Source organism: Carassius carassius, chromosome 5 (genome assembly GCF_963082965.1).
Source record: "Carassius carassius chromosome 5, fCarCar2.1, whole genome shotgun sequence".
NCBI lineage: Eukaryota > Metazoa > Chordata > Actinopteri > Cypriniformes > Cyprinidae > Carassius > Carassius carassius.
The window spans coordinates 3,286,893-3,307,407 of record NC_081759.1 but is presented as its reverse complement, the minus strand read 5'-3'; the positions used below and the strand labels follow the sequence as shown (position 1 = coordinate 3,307,407).

Below are 20,515 nucleotides of genomic sequence, written 5' to 3'. Positions count from 1 at the left end.
ACATTAGAAAAAAAAAAAGAAACATATGTTATGTACTAGCTCTATATCTCCCAAAAAGAAAAATGCTGAGTTCATAATCAAAGTTCTGTAGATTCAATACATATAATGCAATGCAATACAATTATGATTGAGAGATGAACAAATAAACGTTCCTCAAAAGCCTGATCACAGCAAAAAGACAACCTGAAGGTGGACATTTTTACAATTATACTAAAAGAGCTTGCTAAAAAAGTTGAAACTATCAATCAAATGACACCTGTCGCCTACTGTAAACTAAACATGGACACAGAAAAGAAAACGGCAGTCTTTTCTCAAACCATAAGGTCTTTAAATATATTGTGAATTTAACTACACTAGATCATGCTGATCACAAATGATTCAAGTTATGCATTTTGTTAGCAAACGTTTCTGCTCAGACCCCTCCTTCGTTTCAGAAGGCTAAATCACTCGTTCATCCTGCGGTGATCCCGTCTTTATGTTAACAATTCATCCTGTCTTCCTGTTCCCTGTTCTCCCGTTTCTTTCTCGGCACTTTTGCGCCCCTCCCTCGCTCCATCGTTGTGTTTTTCTTCCTTTCTTCCACTCTCACCAGGTAACCAGACCTCCTGTGGGGGGTGTTGAGTTTCCACTTTCCCAGAGAAGGAGACAATTTGAGCCTCACAAAGCCTACAAAAGCTGTACGCCACCGTTCCTCCTCTCTCGCTCTGGGCCCTTTCTGTTTCTAATTCGCCACTGTCTGTGGGCCTTCCTCGCTATTCCCTTGACGGTTAATTTCTTTGCACTCTTTATCTCCCTTTTTCTTTGTGAATCTGATAAACGGACAAAAATAATTGCAGGGTAAACTGTGAAACATATCCACACATTGGCAAAAATCACATCGGGCCTCACAAGAAATGGAAAAGAATTAAAAAATCAACTAAAATGAACAGTGATTGGTATCTTCTCTGCTGCTTCGCTCGATAAAAAACACTCGTGTGTGTGTATGTGTGTCCAGCTGGTCAGCAAAGAACAAGTGTAACTGAGTCGATGTGGCAGGCGGGGGGGATCTATATGAGTGTTGGTTTACAGTGTGCAACGAGGACAGCAGTGGCACAGTGAGAGATCAGCCGAGATTCACCCTTTGACCTCTCATGCTGTCACTCATCCAGAAAAATACTGCTTCATTATTGTTGCTGTTAAAGGAGTCATTTATTTAAATAAATGAATTTTGTCCATCGTTTATTTACCATAATAAAATGGATAGTTCTGGTCCTTGATTCTGATTGGTTGAGCCGTGTTCGAAGCTGTTGTAAATTACTCTACAAACATACACCTTTGTTTACTTCTGTGTGTTGCTCGCCAATCACTTTGTTTGAACCACAACTGTTTCTGAAGAACTACATTGTTTGGTGGAAGAATACTGTTTTTATTATTCTTTATTTTGCCTTTGTCATCTGTGAAACTCAAAAGCAGATGTTTTTTAGCATGTTGTAGCTCTACTTTAATTTTGTTCGGTTATTCACAAATGCTTATGACTTAAGAAGACTTGGAAATTTTGGCAAAACAGCATGTTTCCTATTAATATTTCTGTTAGTAAATTAGGTTGCTTAAATGTTTTAACTGTAAAACAGTATTTTAAACATTAAAACTTAAAAACAAGATACATTTACAAAAGTAGCAAAAGTAGCAAAAAACGTGCACATGTGTTTGTGTGTGTGTGTGTGTGTGTGTGTGTGTGTATATATATATATATATATATACATACATACACACATACATATATACTTTTGTAGGCATAAATCTAATCTAATTTTAATGATGTTTATACATAAAACATTTTATTTATTTATTTTTTGCCAGTTTTGTAAAATAAAATTGCTTCTCAAAAGTTTGTGGTAAGTAAGATTTAGTTTGTTTCAGCACGTTCACATTAAATTGATCAAAAATAACAGTGAATATATTTAGAATATCTAATTTTTTTCTCTTTCAAATAAACTTTCAACTTATCAAGAGAACTGTGAAAAACCACAGTTTCCACAAAAATGTGAAGCAGCACAACTGTGTCCAACATGGAAAATATGTTAATTATACATGTTTCTTGAGCAGCAAATCAGCATATTAGAATGATATCTGAAGATCATGTGACACTGAAGACTGAAGTAATGATGCTGAAAATTCAGCTGAGCATCACAGAAATAAATTACATTTTACAATATATTAAAACAGAAAATAATTATTTTGAGTTACAATAATATCACTGTTTTTATTTTCTTACCTTTTTTTTTTGATCAAATGAATGCAGCCTTGGTGAGCGTTAGAAACTTCTTTCAAAAACCCCAAACATTTGAACGATAGTGTGCATTGATTTTTTAAAAGGATGTTACTTTTGTGGTGCTTTTAAAGTGCTTTTCTTGTTGTGGTTTTTGCAGCTCAACAGTCCTGTATGATTCCATTGTATGGAAAGCAGCTTTGACATTCTTCAAGTGTCCTTTTGTGTTCCACATGGAAGAAAGAAGAACATGAAGGTAAGAAAAAGTTGATAGAATTTTGTGAGTAAATTATTTTTTAATCTATTTAAAAGAGTTTAAATTAGGTTGATGTAAAAGTGTATTGAGAAGCTGTGTTGACATAGTGGCTTTTAAAAAATAAAAAGAGGAAATAATGTTGTAATGAATTCAGTTTTGGCTTAATAAGTCTGGTCCTTTCCAGCAGCAGAAACGGCAAAAATCTAAAGAAAAGTCAAGTCTGTTAAAAAAGTCTCTCTCAAGATGAACTGCACAAACTGTAAAAATGCTTTTGCAGGTTTGGAACAACATGAAGAAAATGGGAAAAAAATAGATATTCATATTCAGATAATTATTATCAATTATGTTTTTAAATCTTCGGAAGAAAATGTGAATCCTCATGCAAAACCTCCAAGATAGGGAAAGTGGTTGCCAAGACATTACTTGTGGTTGCTAGGTGGTTGCTTTTTGGCATATCCCTTTAGGATCACACATGATCAGAAGGATGCTAAACAAATAAAAAGTAAAAATAAATGTGCAATGGTCAGTAGAGGATTCCCATGTCCTCCTTCTTGACCCCCACCGAAACCCGTCACTAACCCATTCACTTACCAGGCAGGTTGACGCTCCGAACGAACCCCCCTATGTCCCACAGAGAGAGGGAACGGTGTGTCCCTATAAATAGAGGCGAGGAATGGTGCTGATATGTTGAAGGAAGGAGGGGGGAATGGAAAAAGGATTAAGAGAGATATTGGGCTGCTCGGGCTGCTCTTGCAGCCTGTGGATCTCTGACTCAGGTAATCTGGATAGCAGGGATGTCACATTGGAAATTTGTGCGATCTTGATGACAGTCCAATTGGCCTTGATGTGCTCGTTTGCGCTCCGTCTCTCCCTCTATTTCCCTCTCTTCCTTTTGGCAGTGTTGAAAATGGGAAGTGTGCTCATTATTGGTGGTAAAGGTGTGATGACTGTATGTCGTGTTCAGGTGCTTACTTCCTGACTAGAAACATTCAGACTTCCCTATTGGCTCATTGGATGCTCTACTCCAATCAGAAACTGGCCTGGTTTACTCCTTGGCAACTTAATGTTTTTGAGGGAAAGATTTATAGGTAGTTTAGATCTAAATTGAACTTTTTGTGCTTTATAACTATCCCTGCTGCAATCAGTGAGTTGAGGTTTACTGGCATGACTGTAAACATTTAGAATATTGATAAAGCATTTACAGGTCAGAGGTCGCAATATGAACTGAATATAGACTGTAAAAATTGGAGTACAATTGACAAGAAAATTCGATTTCAGTATTTTAAATTTCACAGTTAATTGAATGTGTTACTTGCCATTTTTTGTAATTTTATTTTTGTAATATTTTATAAAGTAAATGTGTGTGTGTGTGTGTGTGTGTGTGTGTGTGTGTGTGTGTGTGTGTGTGTGTGTGTGTGTGTGTGTGTGCTCTTGTTTTTGTGTTATATCAGGACACAACTCTGTATAATGACATGGGTATGACACAGGTATTACAAGGAGAGGGTGACTTATGAGGACATAACCCATGTCCCCATTTTTCAAAACACTTATAAACCATACAGAATGAGTTTTTTTGAGTTTTTTTTGACAGAATCAGTTTCCTGTGAGGGTTAGGGTTGGTGTAGGGCCATAGAATATACAGTTTTTACATTATAAAAACCATTACACCTATGGGATGAACACACTTTTCACAAAAACAAACGTGTGTGTGTGTGTGTGTGTGTGTGTGTGTGTGTGTGTGTGTGTGTGTGTGTGTGTGTGTGTGACCCTGGACCACACAACCAGTCATAAGGGTCAAGTTTTTGAAACTGAGATTTACACAATAAATAAGCTTCCCATTAATTCATGGTTTGTTATGATGGCAGAGATACAACTGTTTGAAAATCTGGATCCTGAGGGTGCAGAAAAATCAGACATTAAGAAAATTGCCGTTAAAGTTGTCCAAATTAAGTCCTTAGCAATGCATATTACTAATCAAAAATGCAGCTTTTATATATTTTTGTTAGAAAATGTACAAAATATATTCATGGAACATGATATTTACTTAATATCCTAATTATTATTATTTATTTATTTTTTTGTCATAAAAGAAAAATCAATAATTTTGTTACCTTCATTGATCAAGGATGCATCAAACTGATCAAAAGTAAAAGTAAAGACATTTTTAATGTTACAGAAGAATTTTAATTTCAAATAAAAATCTAAACAAAAAATAGGCAGCAAAAATGCAACATTTTCATCACCGATAATAATAAGAAATGTTTATTGAGCAGCAAATCAACATAGAATGATTTCTGAAGATCATGTGACACTGAAGACTGGAGTAATGTTGCTGAAAATTCAGTTTTGATCACAGGAATAAATTATTAAATATGTTCAAGTAGAACATCATATTTTACATTTTAATAATATTTCACAGCATTACGGTTTTACTACTATATGTTTGATCAAATAAATGCTGCCTTGGTGAGCATAAGTGATTTCTTAAAAAAAAAAGTACACAAAGGAGGAAAAGGCCAAAGGTTAGGCCACCTTTCCTGCTTAACAGAATCAGTGAGTCTGGGAGCAGGTCTCAGGGTTGACCGAGGTTAAAGAGCAACAATGGCAAGAGCCACAGGAGTGATGAATGGCCAGGAAAATCACACTAGTTTGTGTGACTGTGAGTGGGAAGAAACAGAGCAAAACATCTCGTCATCATGTTTCATAGGACTTTTTTATGATATATAAAACTTTTATAATGCAAGGCTAAATCAATCAACATTATTGTGGAAAAAAAAGCATAGTGGAGAGTCCCGTAAATATTTCTCTGGATGGGTTTCATTTCTGAAAGTCAGTTTCTTTTCGCCACATTATATGGGGTAAGTTGCCACTTTAGTTTGGCAAAATGTAATACTGTATACCATGTTATAGATATTAATATGAAAGGTAACTTGCATATTGTTTAAGCCAACATTAATTGTAATTAATAAATTATATAATAAGAACACTTGTGAAACTATGAAAATGGGTTTCCACCATGGGAAATTTTTTTTTTTATAAATAAATAAACAAAAAAGATCTCACAATTCTGATTCCCCACCCAAGCTAATGCAATTTTATGTCTTTACAATTCAGTTTTTTCTTCTCAGAATTGAGTTTATATATTAAAAACTTTTATTTTTTTATCCTGTAGCAGAAACAGTTTTCCAGTTATGCAGTTTAAAAGTGTGCCTTTATTTATTTATTTTTTGTCTAATGTGATGGGAATGTAATTTCAGAAGACAGAATTCACAAAAATAATCTTGAATTTGAACTAGATGTCTGAAAGCAATGTAAAAGCACTGCTACGGGAACACAGCATTTGTGAACTTCTGACTCAAAATGTCATAGCTTCTGTGACAACTAGCCACAGTCCCCTCTTTAAAGATGCCATGGCTCTATTAATTTTATTTATCTGTGTTTTGCTTTCTTCGTCTCTTTTGTGCCATTCCAGTACCTGCTTCATAGACTCCTGCCCTGTCATGTCCAGACCAGACAGTGTTTAAGCCGTCAACAATGCAAAAGAATAAAAGTTGCATATGAAAACAGATCAGTCATTGTCACCCAATGTTCAGGTACTTTCCTGTGCAGTTCTGATAATGAGGCCTGTGCATGAGGTCCAGATTTGTCATAATGCATCTTGTCTCATCATTCTGTTTTCAACATCTTCTCAACCCCCTTTCAAACTAATTCCTTCCCCTCCCCCTCTCCCTCTTTCTCTTTATTCAAAGCCATTGATCATGCATGCAGAAATTTAGCACGCCCATAGCTCCAGTCAGGAGCACTGGGGCGCTGTCCTACATACTGCTTCTCCACACACACACACACACACTCATCCTGACACCACAATCAAATACATAAGCAACCACACACACACACACACACACACACACATATACAGGGTAACCGCGCTGACAAACTTATGAGCCGTGATAAATAAGCATGCAAATTTTTTACAAATGATGGCATGCATTCCTACCTGTTCGGCCTCCGAACTGCTCTCAAAACTTTGGGAGCATGAGTTTGATTTTGAATCTGATATTTCAGATTTTCACCTTGCATCTGTTTTCTCGTTTTCCTCTGAAATATCTGGTTTCATATATCTAAGTTGTACTTCGGTGCATTTCTGCTCTAGCTTTTGCGCTCTTAAAATAACTGCTGATATTGTTGGCTTTTGTGTGATAAATTACTTTTGCTTTTCCTCAAGTTGCTTTGAATAACAATATAGATGTCATAGAGATGCATGGTTTTTGCATACAGATGTCATTTTTTCTTGTGCTTTTTTGCAGTCTGAAATTGGGAAACATAAAATCCACATTTTATTGTCTCATGAGATGTTTCGTGAAACACATAGTTGTTTATTTTTTGAAATTATTTTTTAAAGTAAATGTGTTCAGAGACAGTAAATATATATATTTTGAAACGAGCTTTAATATTCCAAGTGATTAGACTGTTTTCAGCCTGCCCGCTGCATGTCAGTACTTACTCATTTTCAACAAATCACGAAATAACAAAACATTAAAATGACAACAATACAATGTGAGATGCTGTTGTTTATGAGGAACAATGAACACCTCCCAGAGGACTACAAATGGTTGTGGTCAGTCTATTGGCCCCACCCACTCATGCAAACTATCTATCTATCTATCTATCTATCTATCTATCTATCTATCTATCTATCTATCTATCTATCTATCTATCTATCTATCTATCTATCTATCTATCTATCTATCTATCTATCTATCTATCTACCTATCTATCTATCCGTTTGTCTGTCTGGTTGGCTTTCCTTTCTTCACACTGACCACGTTCTGCTCCGCTACTGTACGACAGCAGATTAAAGTGGGTGGGGCCGGGGCGAAAGATGGGCGGAGCAAACTACGAGAGTCCGGGAAAAGTCAAACGGGAGGCGGTGCCTCAGTGTATGCGCAATCCCCGCCTGGGCCGTCCTCCTCCAGACGGGCCCTCCCTCCCCCACCCCCTCGGGCCACCCGCTCTTGAGTTGGACACTCCTGGCTCCCGTTCGGCTCACAGTCCGGGCAACAGAGGGACACGGGAATGGACACAGAAGGGAGTCAGAGCAGCCTGTCGTCCTCCACGCAGGACTCCTCACACGACCCCTGGTAAAGCTTCCTCTCTGCGCGCTCCGTTCGACTTTTCCTCGCGATCAAGAGATCTATATTTACATCTATTCATTTAAACCTGAGTTTTGGGACCAGGAGGAAAGAGACCACCGGAGACAAAAGACACAAGCGCGGGTTCCTTTACGAAAGAGCGAAAATGGAAACAATGTAACAGCCAGGAGCCTCACTGTTACATTGTTTCCATGTTCCCCCTTTCCAGGACGCGCTGTTACATTGTTTCCATCTGTTACAATCTGAAGTGTTACATTTTTCCAGCACATTATGTTATTACGTTCCATTTCGCTTTTTCAAACGGGGATGATCGAACTTGTTACTTTTTAACGGAGAGGAAATAATCAATTCTGCGTTTTCATTGGAAATAACGGCACCCATCTATCCATCATGGCCGAATTTCACTTTTCCACTTGATTTATTACGATTTTGGGATGTTGATTACTGTATTTACACATGCACCAGTAATCAATAGCGTTTCAGAAGACTTTCAGGTGTCTGATCTGACTCTCTTTTTCACCTTTCAGCAAAATGTTCATCGGCGGGTTGAGCTGGCAGACGACACAAGGTGAGACACGCGTGATCTTCTGTCCTGCGTGCTACTTCCACAAAAAGTCTAATGCATGGATTCCTGTGAGCTCGTAGGAGCGTTTCTTCTTTATAGGTTTGATGGGTTATAAACAGAAAGCAAATAGTTATGCACCGTGAAATCAAAGCGTGCATTCAAAGCACGCGCCTAATGCTTTATAGCTACATCGTTTACATAGGTGAATATTTATAGATCAATGGGATGTTTTATCTTCAAACTTCTCTTCAAATAGTTCCTCGAAAGCTCCAGACGATATATAGTGCGCTGGTGGCGATTTGAGGTGAAAGCAAGGGCGCTAGTGAGGAAGCTCTGATGTGGTTGAATAAATGCAGCACGCAGTGTGGAAAATCTCTGGCTGCATGCACAATATGCATGCTTGTGTTGTTATTCAAATACTCAGCTTAGCTTAGAACATTAAAATAAGAATGCTTACCAGAGCTTTATAATGAGCACTATTGTTGAGATGCAAAGTGGTCATAGATGGGCAGTCTCAATGCTGATTTAGGAGCAGCAAGCTTTTTGTTTAAGCTACACTAAACTGCTGTTATGAAATAAATGCAATGTGTTTTTCTTTCTCCAGAGGGGCTGAAGGAATACTTTTGTAAATTCGGCGAGGTGAAGGAGTGTATGGTGATGCGGGATCCGGTTACGAAGCGCTCGAGGTGAGGGGGAGGCGCGCGCACATCCACTGCTGACTTGTTTGTTTGTGTGTTTGTAACTTGATTCTTATGCGTAATGTTATGCTTTTGCTCAGGGGGTTTGGATTTGTCACCTACGTAGACCAGACCGGTGTGGATAATGTTTTGGCCCAAAACAGACACGAGTTGGATTCAAAAACAGTGAGCTTTTAAATCGTTTTTTAAATTATTCTGTATAGCAGCGATTTGTTTGTTTAACATATAATTGCACACAAGAAGTAGTTCTGCATGCTCTATGAGGGTCAGTGTTTCATCTCACCTGCATCAGGCTTATTCTTTGTTTTTGAACCAGCTGCCTCATATTCTGTTTCTTAAGCACTTAAGTCGGATGAATGCTTCTCCGTGGTTTTTGTTTCCTAAGATCATTTTAACTCCACATGCACGAGGCGCGAGGTCCGTTCCAGCAGGTCTATCTGGCGCAGAGCGCGCCACATGAAAGCGTTCTTTCGCGCTTTTCATCGTCATAGCAACCAGGGGAGCGAAACGGGGCAGAATCAAACTTTTCAAAATTTTCTAGGATTCGATCAACTCTCCAAAAACCTTGTGAAGATGCGTTTATATACTTTAGGAAACCCTGCAGAAGCAGATTTATTATTATTCAAAAAGAACAATATAATATACCATGATTATGCTAATGCAATGGTATTCTTTAAATAAAGTACCATGCAGTACCGATTCACTATTTTGGTATCAATCAAAATATCTCAGTATAACCGTTACTAAACCAAAGACTTAGAGCTGTTTTTGATCATTTATTGCAGTCACATTTGAGACCTGTGTTTAAGGGTGTTTCTAGTATTATTATTAATATTATTCATATGCATTACGAAGGTTTAGATATTAATCTGCATTATGTTTCTCAACTGGTTTTGCCTCAGAAGCCAGATCTGACAATCTTAAATCAAACAGTGAAGTGAATTAAACGAGCTGCATAGATCAAGCAATATGCAAAATTATTAACATGACATTGGCTGAATAGGAAAATTGACAATTTTGTAAGTGCATAACCAACAGCTGAAAACATTAATATACAAACACTCTGCTAAATGTTATTTTAGTATTAGCCATAGTGATAGTGAATTTGTAGTACTGTAAATATTGATCGGACACACAGCCTTTGACGTCAACATCACAAAATAGCTTTTCTCCTCCATTTTTACAGTGAATTTTGCTGTTATGACTATGCATGTTTGTATGCTTAAATTTTGATATATTAGTTTTGCCTAATATCTGTGACCTCAGATCAGAACACATGTGTAACTAACCACCAATGCAAATGGCATGCGGCATAGTTTGAATATATGCTATTATATGTTTCCGAATACTTTAGTATTAATATGACAAAATTACTAAACCATGGGGATTTTAATGGAAATGAAAGCGGCTTGTAAATCTATGAAACCTAATACATGTTGAGCACCTGAACTTTTTGTCCAGTTTTGACCGCCTTGCACAGAGTAGCGTGCTCGCTAGTAGCTGTATTTGAATAAGCACCCAGGTTGTGTTTGAATATGTGAATCCTGGGACGTCACTGATGGTCCTTTGTCAGATCTGTGTGGGTGTGTCAGCAGACAAAACCAGAGCTTTACTACAGAGATGCCACAGACCCCTTAAAAGATGTGTGTTTGTGTGTATTTGTTTGTTGTAAAATTTGGGCTGTGTCCTGGCCTGTTCCCAGTCCTTTCACATTAAAGAATGAGGCTAGTCGAATCATGTTTGGATGCATGTTTTTGCAAGAATATTGACAACTATTTATGGTGACTTAAACACTGCTGCATGGAAAGACTCAGCCTGGCAACACTTCAGTCTCTTGGGTTCGGTTGCCATGTGGGACTATCATCACCATAACAACTTTGTTGGTTATATCCGAGAGTGTCACAAACTCTTAAACACGCCCAGTAACTGCTGTGACCCTCTATAACACTTGATGGTGTAGATGTGTAGAATAATGCATGTGTATGGCATCAGTCTTGCATCATTCATAGTTTGAAATGATTTTGCAGTTCAAGAATAAGTCTAAAGTATTTTTCACTTTAATTCATGAGGAAGAAGGATAGACTGGCATGTATAAAGACAAGATTTATTTTTAACAGTCGAGAGAAATTCTAGTCTTGAATACTTTGTGGCTTCAAAGCAACAATTGCATGTGATCTGTTTTATTTTCATAATGTGATGTATTAATTAGTGAATCTTATTCAAATTCGGGCCAGGATTGATCCTTTATTGAAAAAGTTAGAATAGGTTAGAAATGATAACTAGAAAAAGTGTGTGTTTTTCTTCAACAATGTGTCTATTAAGAAAGTAAAAATAATACTAATTTATGTCTAAGGTCTCCTATGTTGTGTATTGTGCTGGGGAAATTTGTATGCAAATTTATAAAAGTTTGGGGTCAGTTTATATATATATATATATATATATATATATATATATTTGGTAGAGATGCATTAACTGGTCATAAGTGAAATGGTTCAAAAGGTTTATGTTTCAAATAAATGCTGCTGTTTTGAACTTTAGCTTTTGAAGTATAAAATGAAGCAGTTTTCAACACTGATGAGAATAAGGAATGTTTTCTGAGCAGCAAATCAGCATATTAGAAGGATTTCTGAAGGATCGTGTGACACTGAAGACTGGAGTAATGATGCTCAAAATTCAGCTTTGATCACAGGAATAAATTGTAATTATATTTTATAAGTGTTACAGAATCACATAAAAATGTTGATTCTGATAGCTATGATGTAACTCTCCATTAGATGTATAGCTATACAGGAAAGCTCTGTTTTCTGTGCTTTGATGCAAAGGCTAATCAGTGTGTTAACTGTGTATTGATGGGTTTGAATGGCCTTTTCGTGGGGTATTTGAGGCTCTATGTTTTGGTGGGGTTGCTGTGGGTTATTAGGTCACTCCAGTGGGGTCTGAAAGGGATACACAATAACAGGAAGCAATTTTGATAGATAAGACTATTGTGCAAATAGCTCCTCGTTCACTTCAGCAGCGTTTTGTGATTCCGGCAGAACTGCAGAGGAATCGTCAACAGTCTGTAACGCAGATGGCAGTATGTGCTGTTTTATTAGATATTTGATGTGGTACTGTAAAGTTTTGCATGTAACAGTAAAGCGTTTCCTCATTCCACATTTTCAGTCCTTCTGTAGTCTTTTCTGGGTGTTTTCCTGTTCCTTGCATTTGCCATCCATGCGAGGAGCTGAAAAGAAGATATTGTGAAAGGGTCCGTGTTGAAAACAGAAAGAATGTGCCATGCTGAGAGTGTTTTTTCATGCTATCGGCCCTCAGAAGAACGAGTGAAAGAGGATAGGTTGGTAGAGGGGTGTCTTGAGCTCTCGAAATGAGAGGTCATATTGTCAAATCTCATAAAAATAAGGCTAAATTACAAACAGACACAACTGAATGTGCATGTCTTGAACATTCGAATATATCGCCTTTTCCATGTGCAAACTATGTCGGAGTTTTAGTTGTGTTTTTAAAAACATCTTATGTGTACACAATATTTAGAAATGCGTAAAAGCAGTATCTTAACCCTTTAAAGATGGTGTAAAACTTGCCACAGTGGAGCTAGGGTGTTATTGATGGTCGCCAAGGTGTTGTTAAATAGTTGCTAAGGCATTCTAAGTGTTTTTTTAGCAAGTTGCAATGCGGTTTCCAGGTTATTCTGGATGGTTTCTAATGGGTGGTTGCTTACTGAGTCTATAGTCTAAACAGTGTAGGACAGCTATGTTTAACATTTAGGGTATATTCAGTAATGTATTAGCAAAGACTACTAATAATAGCATGCCTTTCTTCCATTTCTTTTAAATATGTAAACGAGTGCAAATTATATAGCTCATCCACATCTGTCAAATAAAGTTAGTTTGGCTCAATATTTCAAGAAGTGCTTTAATTAAAGATATTTGTGTAGCAAAAGCGATTATAAACTGCTGCTTAATAAACAAATTTGCAATGAACACAGATGTTCAATCATTCCTGAAATTGCTTTTTCAGCTTTATTGCACATTCAACTCTGATATGCTCGTGTAGCCATGTAGTTACAAGGTGAATCGATCATACACTGAACAAATCTGCTAGACTCAATGATTATTTATTCGTGATGGAGGCGTTTGGTGGAAAATGAGCTGCTGTTTTGATAGAAATACACACAGAAATGAAAGCATTGTAAAGAACGTATGTCTCTTTATAGCTTGCGGCTTCATGTGTTTATGTATTTAACTCTGCTTTTAACATGGAATGCTTGTGCATATTATGTTTTTTTCCCGGCCAATTTTAGCATTTTAAAAGTTTTCAGTTTGTAATTCAACACTAGAGACAGTCCTGTGTTGTGCATTGTGGAGAACTGGCTCAAGGACACTTGAAATGGTTTGGATGAGAGTCCCGTCGGAGGCCTTGAGTACGCGTGTGTGAGTGTGGATGACGGTTTAGTGTTAGATTCTGGAGATTAGCTCTCAAATGCTGACGGCATGGGCGAGGTGCGGGCCACAGGACAGAGGGAGAGAGACAGAATTCCCTGTCTGTAATTAGTATGGATCGCCAAAGCAACTAATCGGATTGAGGAAAACAAAATGGATTGTATTTTCGATGTAGAAAAACCTCTCCTGAGATTTTGCATTGTGTCAGCACACACACACTCACCTTTGTTCCATCTTGGTCACGGTGTGGGGTTGTTGAGCCTCATTAACGAGCATCCTTAGCTAATTGCTTTGCCATTGTTCACTCATGCACAGTGACCTTGATGGCCCAGTCCCATATTCAACAGCAGGTCTGCCTCCACCTGCACAATCATACACCTTTAGTTTAACATAGTGGTGCAGTGATATATAAATATTTGGCTATACTGATAATGACTGTTTTGTATAAATTGGTTTATGCATGTGCCAGCTTCTTGATTTCTACTTAAACATTTTAGGATTTTCCCTTTTCTTCCATCACTGTTATGTTGCTCACTACTAATATTCCTTGTAAATCAGCTTAGGAGCAATATGCATTGTTAATGTTGCAGTACATAAAAAAAAAGTATGGTCATTTATTTTTTGTATGAACAAAATTATAGGTACTACCTTTAACATAAAGGTAAATAACTTCCACAGAAATGTGGCACCAAAACATTAAAATATACAGTATTACTCTTTAAACCATTTATTATTTTAACCTTATAAAAATAAATAAAATATATTAAATGTATATATATAGAGAGAGTTAATGAAACTTTAACAATATACATTGTTATATATTTAATGAATAAAAATGATCATTATTATTAATAAAATATAATATTATTATTAAAATATATTCTAAGTATATAATACTTTTGTATAATATATTACATAGAATGTTATATAGATTTGTATTTATGTAAACATGTTTGAAGGCTATGTAGCTAATAATATAAATATGTAAATATATTAGTTTATATTTACATATTTATATTGATTATATAATATATAATTTCATTTGATTTATTTATATATACGCACACACATCCTTTTTTGAAAACCTTGATATTTCTTCTTTCAGTTTTAGCATAATCAAACAGATGCAAATTTACTATATGTGATTAAACATTACAAAATAAAGTCTAAAAGCTTTCCTCATAATTATGTTATATTTTTTTTTCAACTGTTATGTTCTTTAATTGTAATTGTAATTGTTTTTATGTCCAGTAAATGGCTTAGTAAAAGTAAAAGCACATCATTCATGAAGCTCAAACTCTGCAGAATGCTGAACTCGCTGAGTTTCAATATTTGACAATATTTGTTCAAATCAGCTAACTATACTTATTATTTGAGTGATAATAGTGATGCTTAACTTGATGCAAATGAAATTTAAAGTGTAGGCCTACATGAGCTCTTGTAAAGTGATGAGGAAGCAGATCGAAAGAGTGAATATGAAGTATACTTCATATATATATGTATATATTGATGACTGTGTGGAGTAAAAGGCAGTGTGTGCGGTGTGTGTGTGTGCTCAGGAGGGGGTGGACCTCTCTCCGTCCCATCTGTTTGGGGTTCATCTTTGTCCTCATAATTAATGAAAGCAGAGGGGGCTTCCTGACGCACACACACACACACACGCACACACACACACACACACACACACACACACACACACACAATCAACACCCTCAGCTTTTCACTAGCAGGTTTTGTTTTTGCTGAATTGCTCCCTCTCTCCCTCTTTTTTTCTCCTTTGTTGTTTTCATTCACTTTTTTGTCTTTGCTGATTAATTTTCCCTTACCCCTTCCTCTCCCTCTCTTTCTCTCTCTCTCTCTCTCTCTCTCTGTCTCTCTCTCTATCTGTTTTCTCCGAATCTCCTCCCTTTCGGTTCCGAGCAGAGATTGGATGTTGGGATAGGCTTTGCCTGCCCTCAGGCCTGAAAAGAGGATTGTCTCGCTGAATGTTTGGAAACAGATCTGTTCCAGTAACCTGTAAAAAGAGTAGCCTTTGACAACACACACACGCACTTGTATTTCTATCAGTTTGTTCTCTCGGTCTGATAGCAAAAATTGTAGCAGTCTCATAACTGACCTCATTTTGGATTCCGGAAAGTTTTGCTTATTCTCGGATGTTGTGATGTTTTGAAGGAAGCAGATTGTTCAAATACCTAAAACAACAGTATGTTTATACATATTTAAATCTCTAACCATAGGAATGAAATCTTTCACACTTAAAATGATACATCCTTTTACTATTAGACGTTGCACTAAAATAACACAGAGAACGCCTTACTTATATAAATAAAAAAACTTCCAAGTTCTCAACAGTAGTGTAAAGAAAATGTAACTACTTTATAAATTGGAAGTAATGTTAACCTACTTATTGTCCATCAAAAAACAAACTAACTTTTTTCACATTAAAAATCACTTTAAAAGACTGTAAAGGTGCCTGAAGATATCCAGTGCTTTATAGAATCCTGTGAAAAATGAGGTTAAATGATAGTGCTGCACAAGTGACACTGTTTCATCATGAGGAACTGTTTCATTTTATATCATGTTTTTGTGTCTGTTTTGGTATTTTTGGTGCACAGGTTGGGACGAGGTTTGGGATCAAAAGGTGACTGTAAGTGTACAGTAGAGCTAAAATCATAGTACTAAACCATAGACACCAACCGGCAAGATGACCATCATAGAGTCTTGCTGAGGTGCACTAATAGTTTGCCACTGTATGCTCACAGTACATATGAGTCTATAGCTGGTGTAGAAGGTCATTTAGATCAATGGCAGTGCATAACAGCATGGCATGGGGTGGCTAGAGATGGTTATAGAATTAGGATGGCGATAGTCTGGTCTAGTGGGGTTAAATGAAATTCTGCTGATTTCTGTTGATTGTTTCTTAATGCTGAATTGAATCAGGAAATGTAAGTAAACACTTCAGACCCTAGTAATATGGTTCACTAGTTAATATTAAAAGTTCTGTAATGTTTTCTTTTTCATTTTTAAGTGTTTTTTTCTCTAGTTTAACTTACTCCAGTCTGCAATAATTGCAAATTAATCATGACCCCCCCCCATCACCACCACTTCAGCTATTTGTTCCCTTGTCAGGTTTGATGATTGATTTAATTGTGCTCAGAAAACATTGCTTTGAGTCACAGACATAAAAGTTTTACTGTTGTTCAAAAGCATCTCAATAAATCGGAAGCATCTGTACTCACAAATTACTAGACAAAAATTTCATTGTTTTCAAAATGCATTGATTGTTTTTTCATTCATTCAAGTTTTCTTTCCGCTTTTCTTGTACAGTATCTCTCACATGACTTGCAGTGGTCAGATGATTCCACGCTGGCCTGAAATATGGTGCATGGGAATTTGATATAATTCCTCTTGGAATATTTCAGAGGATTTGTCTGATTCTGCAAGACTTTACTTTTTTTGTGTACCACATTTTGTTGAAGTATCAGCTGCATTACATGATGGCATTAATCAATAAAAAAAGTAAATTGGATATGAAGCAAATATAGTAACTTCAATTAGTAAGTAACTTTCATTGTGAGGATTGCTTAAAGAAAACCTAGATCAGTCATTTTCTATAGATTAATGTCCTGACTAGCTGCTTATTTTTTCCTATAATGATTTCATTATACATGTTAGTAGTGCTAACATCCTTTGGGGAACACTGACTGGCCTGTTTGTAAAATAGCTGTAAGTGGATTTTGAGAATATTTATGAAATACTATCTTTGTCTGTCAGATTCCGTAAATACGTGAGGTTTCTGCTCAGTCATTCCCTTTGAGGATTCAGATAAGCTTTATTCACATGCTTAACAAATCTCTCTCTCTCTCTCTTTCTCTCTCTCTCTCTCTCTCGTTCTCTCTCAGATTGACCCAAAGGTGGCCTTCCCACGTAGAGCTCAGCCGAAGGTGAGTGCTAAGTCTCCGTTCAGGTTAACAGAATTCCCAAGTTCCTTCTTTTTGACTATATTGCACAGAAGTTGCTTGAAAACGTTTAGAACAATAAGCAAAAAGAGTTTGCATAGACACTTAACAACTGGTCACAAACATGACCTCTAAAATGTTTATAATAGGGCTGTCAGTCAATTAAAATGTTTTATCTAATTCATTACAGGGTGCTGCGAAAAGCGAAAATACCCCCAAAAGATCATGTAAAGCTATTATTGTGTTAAATGTTTAGGCTACAATGGCATTAAAATAAAGTATGGAACATAAAAGAAGATAATTTGAGAAACATCTCAGTATTTTTGTTAATGCAGTGAAAGTTACTGGTAACCAAAACAGTTTTGTTACCAACAGTCTTCAAAATACCTTCTTTTATGTTGTGCAAAAGAAAGTCAGTAATTCAGATTTGAAACAACACAAGGGAGAATAAATGATGACAGAATTAATTATTTTTTTTGTGAACTATCCCTTTAATGTTTTTTATTTACTTATTTTTTAAATAAATTAAATGATACTCTAAAAAAATTACTCATACTACCAGCGGTTGGGTAAATGTCTTTTATGAGTTGATTCATTCTGGAATTATGGTTCACTTTATGAATGGGCCTTTGAATCATTGGTTCAAATGATTCATTCAAAACACGGATTCTTTCATGTTACTCGCAGATGCCTAACAGTTCTGCTGTGGCTGTATAGGTAATATTTATCAAAATTGAACAAAACACACAATATTGTGTTTAAAATATAACACAACATTAACTTCTTTTTTACTGAACTGTTATATCAAATCACATTTGCACTCAATCAGGACAAAAATCTGGATCTCAAATCAGGGCAAAAAAACAACACTCGTGTGATATTGGGGCAATTTTTCCCTCCCAATATCTTACATTTTAGTTTATAACTGCATTTATGGAGTTGTTATCCTGCATCATATTTGTCAGCAGTCAACTGTATGAAATGTAAGATGACGTACAGGTCTGGGGGTGGAGCCAGTGTTTAACTGCGTTAAAATATTTTAATTGCATTATTTTTGAAGTTACTAATTAAGTTTAAGTTAACTAATTAATTAAGTTAAAGCATTAAGCTTATAGTTAATAACAATTCTTTCTGACCATTGTTGCATACAATAGACTACTATTTAAAAGCTTTGTGGTCATTTTTATAAAACGTTTCTTATGCTCACCCAGCCTGCATTTATTTGATCAAAAATATGGTAAAAATTTTATATTTTGAAAAATGATTTCAATTTAAAGGAGCGATGTGGAGGTTTTTACTTAAAAAAAATCTTTAAGATAGAGTTTTCATTTGTACATGTATGAGCCAACCATGATGTAAAAAAAAGAATGACACCTCGACTGTCCACCACGGTTGCCTCTATCAGCCTGTAGGCTCAATTGTGTGTGGAGAAGTCGGGCCCGAATTGGCGCGAAAATTCACAAAATGTGACGTCATGCGCGTTCTCGTTTACTTGGGCTTACAACCGTACGGCACGCCAGCCATTATAGTAAGCAGCAGCAATAATGTTTTCAAATGGACTCTGCGGATGGAAAGAAGCGACAAGCCTCCAGCACAATTCAGACACCCACGGACACTCCTCGTAAGTAAAAAAAAAAAAAAAAGAGCGTGCGCACTGAGAACGAGCATGAGACTGGCTGCAGTTCCTCTAACGGCCACTGGTGTCAGTAACTGTTAGACATTTCAGAACCTACGCAATGCTCCTTTAAAGCAACTGTTTTCTAATGTATAATATATAGTCAAATATAATTTATTCCTTTGCTCAAAGCTGAATTTTCAGCATCAGATATTACTCCATTCTTTAGTGTCCTTCAGAAATCATTCTAATATACTGATTTGCTGCTCAAGAAACATTTCTTACTATCATCAATGTTGAAAACAGTTAACTTAATGTTTAATGTTTTGTGGAAACCTGATCTTTTCTGATGAATAGAATGTTCAAAAGTAGCAAATACCTTTCAAGGATCAGATAAAGTCAGAACGCATCGCGACCAGCTCAGTGAATTTTCATTTAAAGTAGCATACGAAAAATTTAAATTATTTTATTTGAATTATATTTCTTATTTTCTTAGCGTTTTCCTGTCTACACCCAACTGTCCTGTAGAAATAAAAGGCAAGAAACGTCAAAAATATGCATGTTAGTGCTTGAAATCAAGTTTTCCCTATGAGTCACAGGAAGAGTGGTCATTGTAAATACATTGTTAAACTGACAGAGTTTCTTCATATGTGGAACATCCCAAATCAGAGTCCTTTCGTTTCCATATCTGGGTTTCCATTTTTAGCTAATATGCTCCCTTAGAAGGCAGCTGCGCAGACAGTAAAGTAGCTCACTAGGTTTTGGAACAGAGTCATACATAACTCCTATTTATGTAATGAACAAACATACTTCTTTTAAAAAAAAAGTAGTTGACTTTTGCGTACTTTACCTTAAAAATATGAAAATATGTGATTAAATGGCATGCTAGTTGTCTTATTGAAAGTCCTACAAAATCCTGTAGTTGCACTTTTTCTTTTTCTCATCATTTGTCCCTTTTCTGGTGTTTCCAGCTGGTAACAAGAACAAAGAAGATCTTTGTTGGAGGACTGTCTGTCAACACCACCATCGAAGATGTCAAACAGTATTTCGATCAGTTTGGAAAGGTGAGTTCCAGCCTTTCATTATTTGTTTTAGTTTTCATTACCACACTGAGAAAGTTTGATGTAGAAACAATTTTCACAATTGTGAAGCACTTTGGGCAACTTTGGGCATTGCTAATAAATGTGCTATATAGATAGATAAAATTGATGTTGAAGTTTAATTCATATTCAAGTAACACACTGAAGTTTTGACAAAACAATAAATAATTTTCTTGTAAAATGTGCTCCAGTAATCTTTTTTCAAAGTCTCTCTCTGATCCTTAGATTTAAAAAGTCAGTTTTTGCTACTGTACCTTTTAAACTTACATATGACATAAGTCATAAATTTGGTGAAAAGGCCAGGTCGAGTCGAGTTGTTTCTGAATACCGAATAGGTCTTATTTAAATATGGGTGGTCATATGTTAATGAGCTGTGACATAAGTGGCATTTATATACAGTATGTCTGGAGTCCTTGTTCTTTCATGAGAGAGCGGCTTGCTGAGTTGAATAGTAGACAACAGGGACTAAAGAAAGAGAAGAG

At 36.2% G+C, this 20,515-nt stretch overlaps 1 protein-coding gene across 1 annotated transcript in view; it reads left to right on the top strand.

The window, feature by feature from the left end:
* The first annotated feature begins 7,489 nt into the window (after window positions 1-7,489).
* LOC132140624 (RNA-binding protein Musashi homolog 1-like) overlaps window positions 7,490-20,515 on the top strand; it is a 32,488-nt gene continuing 19,462 nt past the window's right edge. Inside the window, exons 1-6 of the mRNA XM_059549456.1 lie at window positions 7,490-7,645; window positions 8,185-8,225; window positions 8,827-8,908; window positions 9,001-9,085; window positions 17,262-17,303; window positions 19,905-19,997. Of these exons, the coding sequence (XP_059405439.1) occupies window positions 7,581-7,645; window positions 8,185-8,225; window positions 8,827-8,908; window positions 9,001-9,085; window positions 17,262-17,303; window positions 19,905-19,997 (408 nt within the window). The 5' untranslated portion in view covers window positions 7,490-7,580. The remainder of the gene's footprint in view (window positions 7,646-8,184; window positions 8,226-8,826; window positions 8,909-9,000; window positions 9,086-17,261; window positions 17,304-19,904; window positions 19,998-20,515) is intronic.